We start from the raw sequence: 12,197 nt of genomic DNA on the forward strand, positions 1-12,197 counted from the left end.
TATGCCACACCCGATCGAAGGCTTTCGCTATGTCCAAACTAACCGCTGGCGCCTCACCCTCGCTAATCAGCTGGTGGCCCTCTAGATAACTCAAGAGCTGGCCATTAATAATAGATTCCATTATTTTCGAGAGCAAGGAGGTTATAGCTATTGGGCGTTATTTGGATCCGTTATATAGTGCCAAATACGGCAACAGCCCGAAAAGCGGGGCCGTGGAGGGCGCGTAGGCACAGTACTCCGGACCACACAATGATCGGACGAAACCAGAGGAGGATCGACGGAGACTTGGTAGATCTCTGGATGAGAGGTCAACAGAAGGTCCAACATCTGGTATTCGCATAATTGCAGGAACCATTTGAGTCAGGTCATATGCCAAGGCAAAGTCATGAAAAGACCTATCCGCGTGATCCGTAGTAGGTCATCTCAGTCTACGCGCAGCCAGAGGTTAGATAGGTCCTATCAAACATGATGGGCTCTGGGAGTCTCACTCACCGCACGAAACGCGAGTACAACAAGATGAACCTATTGTATCATATCGCCAGTTTTCTGTGAGACAGTGGTAGTGCCCCGGTCGTGCCTGCCCATTTGGCTGAATCCCGAAAGCAACAGCATCGCCCTCCCACTAGAACACATAACAATTACAACACCACATAAACCGTTTTGGGGACACAAATTCAAATTTCATAAAAATACCTGATAACAAAGGGTATAAATAACAATAGGCCTTAAATGTATAGCCGGCGAGGTCTGGACTAAAGCATTCGACAACGTGAATGACGGTAAAGCAGGAATTTAAAACGCTTAGATCAAGTGAAGGAAACAGTGAACCGCTACTAGAGGAACGGAGAGGTTGTTATCCGAGGCCAGAATATACTATATGCTTAGACTTGCGGGGGATAAGCCACCCAAGTGACCAAGAACTATGTGCGACGGCGAATTCCAAGGTTGTTTGCGATACCAAGGTCCACAACCAGACTATTGCATACTCCCCGTTATCAAAGACGTTGGTACTAAATGCGGTCTCCATGACATCTTTATATGTTCACAGAGTTTACAGTAGCGGTATTGTGTTTTTTTTTTAAAATATTTATATGGTTTTCGACATTATCGTATTGGCTTACTGCTTTAATGATAGTGTATGTATTTTTTTTATGAATACATATAGCTATTATATGAAAAACGCGCAAAGGCAGGATAGGCTAGATAAACTGGTTAATAAACTTTCTTCTATGTAAAGCAACACTTCTATATTTGTCTCGTGATATGGAGGCAAGTAGGTGGGTGGGTTTTTCCAATTATTATAACAACTATTGGCGCTTATAAATGTTGATTTTAAAATTTCGGCGTTGCGTAGAGATGTGGAGTATCAGATAAATTGGGGGGAGAATGTGCACAGTTGTTCGGACTAGCAGCTGAGTTTCATCATCTGACGTCAAGCCAGAATACGATATACAATCCGTATCACCTTGACGTTTGTCGTTCCACAACTGCGTGGAAAAAGTGGAACCAGCGGCCTCCTGAAGTATTACCGCACCAATTCGACTTAGGACCCTTCAAATAGCGTCCCAATTCTTAAAAGGACGGCTACGCACTCATGAGCCCCCTGGCCATATGAGTGTCCATGGGTTATCACTTAACATCAGATGAGACTCCTGTCCGTTTGCCTCCTATTACATAAAATTATATTGTACACGTCTTACGGGGAGGATAAATATTGTTTTTAAACATCAATTCTAATATAGAAAGTGTTCGCGTGTATTGCGTAAAAATAACATTTATATAATAATGACGTACGATAAGTCGCTTTGAATAACCGTCTTTAATTGTTAACCAGTGTTAACCAGCTGTGTCCAAGGTGTGGCCTATGCCCCGATTTGATTGTTAAGGGATGGATCTAACACTTAAGACTTAAAACTGAATCTAGCTAAAATGGAACCTAATATAAAATCAAGCAAGGATCTCACTAAATTATAATATTTTAATATAGAAAAATGTTTAGTAAAATTACTGGAATTTCAGTTTTCCATTGTATATTTAGTCCAACAAACCAAGCAGGCATAGGCTGATCAACTACTTGCCTCATGAAACAGATACATAGGAACCAGACCTAAAAGGTTGCAGCGAGAGCATCGCAATACCTGCATTAGACCATATGACAAACAGGTCCAGACATATATATTATATCTATGCTATCTATATACAAGTTTTAAATTTTACATACGAAATTATTGCATTGAAGCCTCACTTCGTTTTATTATATTTGGAAATATGTAATCTGTGTCAAGGTTGAAATTTTAAACCAACTTCAATATTTGTAAAATTTTACCAAGCATATTAAAACTATATTTTATCTAGATAAACAGTGTTTTGGACGTAGCATTATCTTTTTTTATGAAATTTACAGACTTTCGCGCCGGGACAAGTTATTTAAAGTGGTCGGTTCGTCACTTGCAATGGGTTGCAATTGACCCTATCCACTGAAACCCAGCCTCATCTACTCGCTTTGTACTGGAGCGTCTACTACGCTGCTTCAGATGTCGGGTTGGATTTAAAAATACTTCCGTCTGAATTTGATAATACTGAGTATGCAGGTGGACCTTGATTGGAACCCCTGGAATTTTGACTGCCGAAGTTGCCGAAAAAATTATAACTTTGTGTATCGTATTCAAATTCGTCCAAACGAAACGTACATCTTATACTTTTATTAAAATAAATTATTATAATATTTCAAGCAGCGTGTATTTCAGAACATGTGAAACGAAACGCAAACCGCCATTTTGAATGTAGATTTTGACAGAAATTACAGTTGTCATGATGTGGAATTTGGCAAAAATTCTAAAGAAATTGAGTACTAATGTGTGGCATTCGCTGAAGAAAATGGATTAGTACATTCGCAAAAGCAATGTAGAACACATCGTGTTCCCATGAAAATCGCTAAATCGGCGAACAAATCATTCGGTTCAGGGTGTTGTACGAAAGGAAATTGCAAAGCAAAATCGAAAGTTCTTAGAAAAATAGGAACGTTTTTCGAAAATATATTTAGTACATGTGTTCTATTTGTTACAAGCATATTCGCAAAATTGGAGCTACAACACAGACATTACTGAAGACCCATATAAATAGACAACAATACATACAATAAGCCGAGTCATAAATTGTATAATAACTGTAGTTATTTATCAAATGGATAAAAATCAAGTACCTAGTAGGAAAGATTGGTGGCCCAGGGAAGATAGACCCAGGTTGATGAATCACGACCCCGTAAATAAATATCGTATCGCTTGTAAAAAAAAATTGTTGTTACGCCTAAATAGCATTCCTAAGATTCACGCGATCTTTATTACATTAAGTTTAATCATAAGTTAAATGCAGTTAACATACTGACCTCGTTTCTTTATAACCTTTCGATTAATTAGCGATGTTTAAATATCGTAATAACGAGATTTAATTAACCTACTTAGGAATTGGAAGATTAATTTATAAACTTTTTAAATCTTAAAAGACAAGTAGGTGATCAGCCTTTGCCTGATTGTGTATAGTTATCCTTCACCTTACGTGCGTTACAGGGTTCGAACTTACAACATCAGAAACGCTTGCTTGATGTAAACACACATCACTAAGTAAATTTATTTCTCATAAACGTATTTACCTTGAATTCTTGCCTTTAACACTAAAATCGTCGCTATAACTCGTCACTAAAGGCCCGTCCATGTTTAAACACCACTTCACTTCACTTTAAATATTCAGAAGACGTCCGCACACCACGAATGCGAGGTCCGACTGAGCGATTCTCTGATGCAAATGAATCTTACCACAGATAACATATGTTATTGATATTTGGACCGCTGTATGCAACAAGTCTTATTCGGTTTCTCTCCAAGGTCGTGCGTTCGAGCTCCGGCTGTTCAACAATAGAAATATATTATTTTAATGTTTAACATATCTGCTTATAGTAGGAAAAAATAACGTCTCAAATTCAGGTCTTTTCAACTTTGATTTTTTCCAAGCGATATTTAAAGATTTAATTCGGTGTCAGTGCTTTCCTCAGCAAATAATTATCCTAATATATCGAGGAAATGACAGCTAAACTACAGTGAAAACTCTATATAACGACACTGAAGGGAATTGTGCAGTTTATGGCGTTACAAAGTTGTCATAGTCTACACGTGCAAGCAATCCCAATTTGTAAACAAAAGAACTTGGAAATTTCGTATGCCACCATAAGTCGAGTTTATTGCGGGCTAAGATAATAATAAAAGAACGTACACAGCTGCGCAGTTTTTACTAATTTCAGAAACTTAAAAAGTACTTTATTATTTAATAGTTGTTGTTATTGAGAGTGGGTGTAATGCTATGTTGAGTGTATCATTGCATGGGAGACAAGCTAAACCAACCAAAGCCAAAAGATTTCGACGCTTCGGGGAGTTCGTCGTTAAATCGAGATACGTTGTTTTAACTTTTTATTTATTCATTTTCAATTATTATTATTACTATGTAGGTAAGAATATTGTAAATACTGTGTAGCAGAGTAAGTGTACTTAAACGTTACGATTTTTAGGAACCCTATTTTCAGGCATTTTCAGGACTAGTTATGCCCTCTTCACTAAGGAATATTCTAAACGAATTTTCTAGGTGTGGGACAAGGATGAAATGATACGCGAGAGAGAGAGAGAGGTAAGATCGGATCCTTCTATGACAAGGACGGAGCGATGTGCGAAAGAGATAAAGAGTACGTAAGTTTCAGAATGGTGCAACCGCTTCTCGGTTGCAATCCTGCCTAGAGAGTTCTCAATTATCGTTCAATATTATTATTTATAAGCGAAACACGACCAATTGATTCAGTTTCGAGAGCGATTCCGAGAAATAAACACCAAAGAAATAAAGTGCGAATAGTGAAGACAAGTGATAAAAGTGTTTTGTATGTGGTAATTAGTGTATTTCTGCTCGTAACAATATTATCATCCAAGGAAGAACCTCTCATCAACATCTGGATACCGACAGCTCGCTAGTTCACAAAAGGAAATCCTTGATAGGGATCCACGCTAAATCTAGCGTTGCGTGGAGACTGGGGGTCTGTCTGCATCTTCTACATTTTGAAGAGTATTCAGAGATATTCGTTATGTGGAACCAGCGACCCACTGAAGTATTTCCGAACCAATTCGACTTAGGGTCCTGCACAGAGCGTATCAATTCTTAAAAGGCACTTGTCAGTCTTCTTCATTATCAATGCATTACTTAACATCAGCTGAGCCTCCTGCCCGTTCCCCTGTTCTATATCAGAAAGTGCGGTCTGTCAAATGAATTTTGAGATACACGCGCTTAATTTAAAATCCTAACCCGTTAGCCTACTCGCAAACAATTTCGTTACCACAAGCTATTACATAGTAACCGTATAACATTATTACATCCGTACAACGCTTTCCCGTATTCATTTACGTAATTCCTCACGCAAATGATAACTATATATCTTCTGTACGTATAATTAATCTCTTAAACGGCTGGGCCGATTTTGATTTAAACTAACACTGGTCTGCTAGTTAATAAAAAAATTGTGACTTTTTAATAGAATAGGGGGCAAACGGGCAGAAGGCTCAACTGATGTTCGTGGTTCGGAAACACCTACCGCCAATTGATACTCTAAATGTTTGCTAGTGCGTTGCCGGCCTTTTACAAACTGTTACGCTCTTTGAAGGACCGTAAGTCGTATTGGTTCGGAAACACCTACCGCCCATGGACATTTTAAACGCCAGAGGGATCGCGAGTGCGTTGCCAGCATTTTAACAATTGAAACACTCTTTGAAGGACCGTAAGTCGAATTGGTTCGGAAGTACCTACCGCCCATTGATACTTTAAATGCCAATTTAATTGTATTTGAGTTCTCTGCATAACATCATCCACATAAACCAGCCGGGCAATACCCAAGATTTCTTGATAATACAAATTACATATAGTTAATATATTTTACAGAAACAAATAATATAGCTAATAGAGCAGTATTGTTCTAGAGCTTCAGCGTGGCGCACGCTCATCCGTAAGGTCCTAGGTTTGATCCCCGGTGCACACCAATGGACTTTCTATGTGCGCATTTTACATTCGACTAAACGGTGAAGGAAATAATCATAAGAAAACGGGATGACTTTGACCAAAAGTCGACGACGTGTGTTAGGAGGCTGATCACCTACTTGCCAATTAGATAGACAATTGATCATGAAACACATACAGAAATCCCTAGAGGCCCTACCAACTGAGCCTTGGATTTTTTTTTCATATAGTTTAGGACAACGGTCACCAGCAGGGGGACCAAAACCTCGAAGCCCGGAACGCCAATACTACATTGTACTGATTTCTATGCAGGTGGCAGACCACCATTCATGGACACCGCAATGGTACACTTTTTGAAGGCCTAAGTTGTATTGGAAATTTCACTACGGGCATCTGGTTCCACAAAGAGGTGTTGCGCAGAAAGTCACCAACCTCTCATTATAAAGCATGTCTTGAGAGAGGGAGAGTATGTATTGTCTATGATACTTTAGCACCAACTTTCAAAACCCTAATAGGATCAAGCAACTCAGCCGTCGCTGATCCTCCTTACATACCAGGGTTATAGGTTGGTACACTGGTAACAGGACATTTTAATATTCTATTTGTTTAATTTTAATGATGTTTACGTCAGGAGTGTAATGTTTTAGCTCTCACAAGAGTCTCCAACTGTGCGTAAGGTATGTTCATAAGTCAGTCCTTTAACAGATTGTGTACAATGAATGAGTTGATAGTAAGTCAAGTCATTTAATTTATTACAGATGTAGTCTTACCTGCATGTTGCATTGAACTACACATCCCTATTTCTTTTTAGATACAGCCTATGAGTGAATGATAAATTTTATTATATCTATTATATATTAACACTTTATAAATTCAATTCTCTTATACAATAGCACAAATCATATTATTGAATAGTATAGCATCTTGGAATTGGTTATTAGTTTTGTTAAACAGGAATTTATACATATGATCATACCCGTTTTATATAAATAAACTTTTATATCTAACTGAAAAGCTCACAACATTACTATAGATTCCTATTCAATAATTATGGCTAATAAGTAATATTATGTGTATTAACAGTCTTAGTGTTGTATAGTGTGTATTGTGTTTGTGTTTATGTTTTTGTCCTGTTTTATGTTTATGTATGTTATGAGATACCACACTTGTACATAAATTTACTTTAGTTTTAGTAACTCAATAGGTTACTTTTTAGATGTTTTGTTCCTGTTTATGAAGTTGGATTGCCTCAGCATCAACATAGTATTACAAACAATTGTCTAAGTAATACAAGGACAAGTAACAACAAAAAAAATGTATTTAAAACTTTTCACATGACTGCTTTTTGGTGTTATACATGAAACAATACTTATATAGTAAATGCAATGCAAATAAATAAATGCAACTACAATTCAACTGAGTGCTGGTACAACCTGCCACCTCCAATCAGCAACAACAAAGGCATAAAAATAAAATGTTATCTTATGGAATAGGATGGGCGGAATTTATGGGCACAAAATGCAGTCAGTGCAGCCCATGGACACCCATTCGTGTTTATAAATGCCTATAATTGTGGTATTTAGTAAAGACTAAAAAACTTTTAATTTTTTATTGCATTTTGAAGTCCATCAAAAATTTAATTAAAATTCATTTATATATTATTCCTTAGTTTTGCAGCTGGAAAGGTAGCTGGAAAATAATGAGTGACGATGGCAAAACTAAAATATGGTGAAAAAAGTTGTTGGAGTAGCCCTTCTTCCGCCAGGGAATAATGAAAATAATGAAATCGTGTATTATATGTCAATAAGATCTAGATGAATAAAAGGTGGACTTTAAAGATAACCATATGGACTCAAGGGGAAGAAAGAGCACCAAAAAAGATGGATAGAAGAAATAGAAGTGTTAGCAAGAAGCAAATGGAGATAGAAAGCCATGGACGGAGATATTTGGAAAAGCTGGAGGCTTTATCTGGGAAGGGGTTCCGATCAATGGTACTTAAGGAAGTTAGGATAACAAAAAATATATATATATAACCTCTCTAAGCTGTTAATTTAAAGGGCTTTTATTATTATTATTTATAAATTGTCAAATTTATTAATCTACCACGAGAGAATCGATTTCGTACCACGGGCTCGTTAGTTAACTTTTGGTTTTACGACGCGAAAGTGAAAGTTCAACTTTCTTATTTCTATGTATGTATATCACGTTCTGTGTTAGGTTTGTGACCAATTTTATAAAACTGTAGATAAAAATAATTATTCATGTCCCCTTTATATGTGCTGTTATTATCCCGTATGACTTCTTGTATCCGGGACGTGACAGTGATTATTTAAATATATAGTTACAACGCGTTTATGGCTAAGTGGGATTATATGCATGTAAAGACGTTTCGATTGATGAATGCCCCAACTGCGATAGTGCGCTGAATAAACCAAAAAACACTAAATTCAGCCAATTCCACAAATATACTAAAGATGTTTTGATTGTTTCACTTAAAGGGCTTCAGAATGAATAGTATTTCAGCGTACACTAATCCAAGATCCAGCTACGAAAGCGGTAAATAACTAGATGTCAACTAACCTAACGGTTGTGTGAGGGGGATAGATCTATAGGTGAGAAAGAGACAGGTATACGATGCATATTTCGACCTCAATCTCACGATTCCGCATTTGCAAATTACGTCACCTAATATAGGAGAATTTAAAAAAATAAAAACTAATACATAAACAATGTCTTAAGAGCTGTCAAATTATTTGTTATGTAAGTTTGACATTAAAAGTCTAGCACAAAGTTTTAGAACTTTTTACGCCAATAAAATAACAATAGATATCCTCACCAAAGTTCTTATACATAATTAACCGGCGCAAAAATTCTTTAAAATTGAAAAAAAATCAATAACTTCATTCATTGGTCTTGACCAAAACTTATTCGTATTTTTCAGGTATAAATTTGTTTTTTTTAATCACATTCCGAAACGCTTACGTTGAAATCCGTCTCCAAGGCTTTTTTTGTTAATATTGTTTGCTTGAATCATTTTCTTTGTTCTATCTCATAACAAATGCACCTGCTTCCTTTGTTTCTGAGATTGCATTCATTACGAAGTATGCATTCGTTTGCTATTAACATTTTATTTTAACCGACTTTACAAAGGCTACTTGGAATGTAATTTTAATAGCGATATTAATATTGTATTAATCTTTTTACAGCCAGTCTGTATTAACGATTAGGAATGATTCGAGGTTAAATCAAATAATATTACATTTTTGACAGAAGTTCCAAAGCTTTTTTAATTAAATATTATTTAACTGAAATAAACACGAATTGATTACAATACCACGCTTTCTTGTTACTACGCAAGCGCAATAATAATTATTAGTTGGAATGGATTAGTTAATAAACAAATCTGTATACGATTTCAACATTGTCATTGGTATTGAAACAACAGTTAACACAATGATGCTTATAGTTTGTACATTATTATACTATACTAAAATTCATCTATCTGTTAGGTTTGTGGTTAAAGGGGCCTCTGAGATCGTGCGTTCACTACTTCCCCAGTGTTGAAATTTTCTTTCTTTGTGAGGATAACTAACTTTGCAATTCGTATTACGCTAGTATACAGTATATCAATTACAAAGTTTTGTCCCAATTATCACGGACTCGAAGAAGGCTGTCAGACGCAGTATACCTACTGGCATATAAACAAAGGCAATCTGGCAATTAAAAGGCAGATTAAAAAAACGAGAGCACACGAACTATTTCATACTCTTTGACGTACTTAAAGACCTAAAAAGCGCACGCTCATCAAAAAATCCTTTGGTGTTCAACCGTAACTAGAACATACAATCTGCGTTTTGATGGTCGCATGTTTAAGCCACTGGACCAACGGCATTTACAATGTCGTACAACAAAATGTATTAACAATAGTTAGAATAACGTCTACGATATATTTTGATAGTTAATAAAGCTTATTTAAACTGTTACGTGTTATTAGCATTTAAACTAATACAAACCAACTCACGCTTTACAGTATTTATTTAGAAAATTTATTGTTATTCTTTGGTATACCTACAAATATCTCCATTGTTTTTGGAAGTAAATATACTCCGTTATAAATTATGAATGAGGCCGTGGATCGCAGTTACATTTCAAAATTGTTGGAAAGTTCTCACAATTCGCCCTGGCAGTTTTCAAGTAAATTTAAAACATGGGATGCATCGCAAAACCTACTTATATAGATTACTAATGCTTACGCGTACCCACAGTTATTTAATACAGGTGTCCATCTTGTATTATTTGTTTAAACAAATTTTTCATAGGTGCAACTGAGCGCAATAAAAACAAGAGAAAGTGAACGTACCTGATCAGGTCTTGTCTTTTCACTAAATAACACAAAGTAACAAAATACTTAACAAGAACGATTGCACTAATACACTTTTTGCCTTTGTTTTTAATGGAAGTGTTTAGAAATGAAAACGTATAAATGCAGCGTGCGTTCTAACCGGGCCCCCGCGCAGAACTAAATGCCACAGACTAAAATGAGTCACTACAGATAAAAACAGGTTTCGACTTGCGAACGTGAAAGGTTGTCATACCTCTATTGTCTTTATTCTTTAAGACAATGCATAAACTGCTTCAAGGCAAATAAAATTACTTATAAGTTTTTATTGAGATATTATTACTAATAAATATGACACATTGATTGCTCGAATAATAAAATTGTAATATTACGAATGTATGAAAAGATTTATTAGATTATCAGATTGTATTTTCTTTTTCGTTGATTGGCAAGGCCATAAATGGTCAACGATTGGGTCTAGACGGATTTGTCATAATGTTTTCATTCGCAGCACGAAACATTTTCGCATATAGATAGAAAAAAGTAAGAGGTGTTTAAAAACAACTTCACTCATTGTTGAATCTAACGATGTTTTAAAAGGAATTGTTTGGAATAAATTCCATTTCCTCATTTATGTAATTACTTTCTATATCGTATAATAGTATTGTTTTATACTTAGAGCATTACAAAATACATTTTTATTACAAGTATAGTTAGGTACGGTGTGTTTTGCCAGAGAGAGGTGATATATAAATTCTTCAATAGGAATAATAATAAGTGTTTAAGTATTAGTAAACATTTATCTTATTCCTTCGTGTGTAGCATAATAATTTAATATAAACTGGTGTATATTATGGAAAAATATAAATAGACTTTAATGTACTTAATATATTCTTAAAAAATCGTTATTCGGCAACTTTGTGTGTTATTATCTCGCTAATGACCGCTGTTAGGCGTCCATTATGTAAATTATAAAATATGAGCAATTTACAATATTTTAAATAGAATTTTCAAGCTTTTTTACGTGTTTAATTTAGATAATAATTGTCTCCGACGAAATTTAACGGCTAGATTAAGATTGATGAAATGAAGATTTACATGTTTGGTGTTGTGCCATCATCGATTCGACTAACCTGAGGCCATTTTGTGTCACGTGAATGACGTAAAATAAACATGCATTTTTGGGAATTGATATAGAAGCTTGCTCTTAACGATTTTTAAAGCCATTATACAAATTACTCTCAATAACACTTTATATGTAATATCAAAAGCCTATAGAGTAGGTTAGGCTAGTTTAAAAACAGTTATGACATAAGATCGTAGCGATCGTAAATTGTGGGTAAGTGTTAGAAATAATTTATTCTATCTTTAATAAGTAATTAACTCGAAAAGTGATTTTTTTATTTCAAATGTGACATTGTCATAAGACTACTTTTTATATATACAAAAAATGGCCGTTAGAATCATGCCAGCTGTTAGCAGCTACCAATAGTACAGCGATATGTTACCTCCTTTCCAACAATAATTACTATGTTTTATCGAATCAAAACTGACTGTCTATTTCTGAGAAGCTGCAACAGAAGAAGATCATTATGGATTCATATATTTTACCTTGCATGACATACGCTAATGAAACGTGGGTTATCATCAAGAAAACAACATAAAAAATATTTCTTGCCAGCGTGCAATGGAAAAAGCATTTGTAGATGGAATCGAGAAGAATAAACAAAACAAGAGAAAAGTCACAAAACTTAAAGATGCTTTAGTACACGTACTAAGGCTAAATGGAGACTGGCAGGTCATGTATTACCACAGC

The 12,197-nt window shown here is 35.5% G+C and overlaps 1 protein-coding gene across 2 annotated transcripts in view; it reads right to left on the minus strand.

The window, feature by feature from the left end:
* Window positions 1-10,543, minus strand: part of LOC123718476 (PTB domain-containing adapter protein ced-6) — a 32,640-nt gene extending 22,097 nt beyond the window's left edge. The window contains exons 1-2 of one of the 2 annotated variants that reach the window (XM_045675007.1): window positions 10,403-10,543; window positions 3,650-3,901 (exon numbers count right to left, since the gene is read on the minus strand). In XM_045675007.1, coding sequence (XP_045530963.1) covers window positions 3,650-3,711 — 62 coding nt within the window. In that variant the 5' untranslated portion in view covers window positions 3,712-3,901; window positions 10,403-10,543. The remainder of the gene's footprint in view (window positions 1-3,649; window positions 3,902-10,402) is intronic. The other variant, XM_045675008.1, reaches the window with a different exon arrangement.
* Window positions 10,544-12,197: the final 1,654 nt, after the last annotated feature.

Source organism: Pieris brassicae, chromosome Z, assembly GCF_905147105.1.
Source record: "Pieris brassicae chromosome Z, ilPieBrab1.1, whole genome shotgun sequence".
In the NCBI taxonomy this organism is placed as follows: Eukaryota; Metazoa; Arthropoda; class Insecta; order Lepidoptera; family Pieridae; genus Pieris; species Pieris brassicae.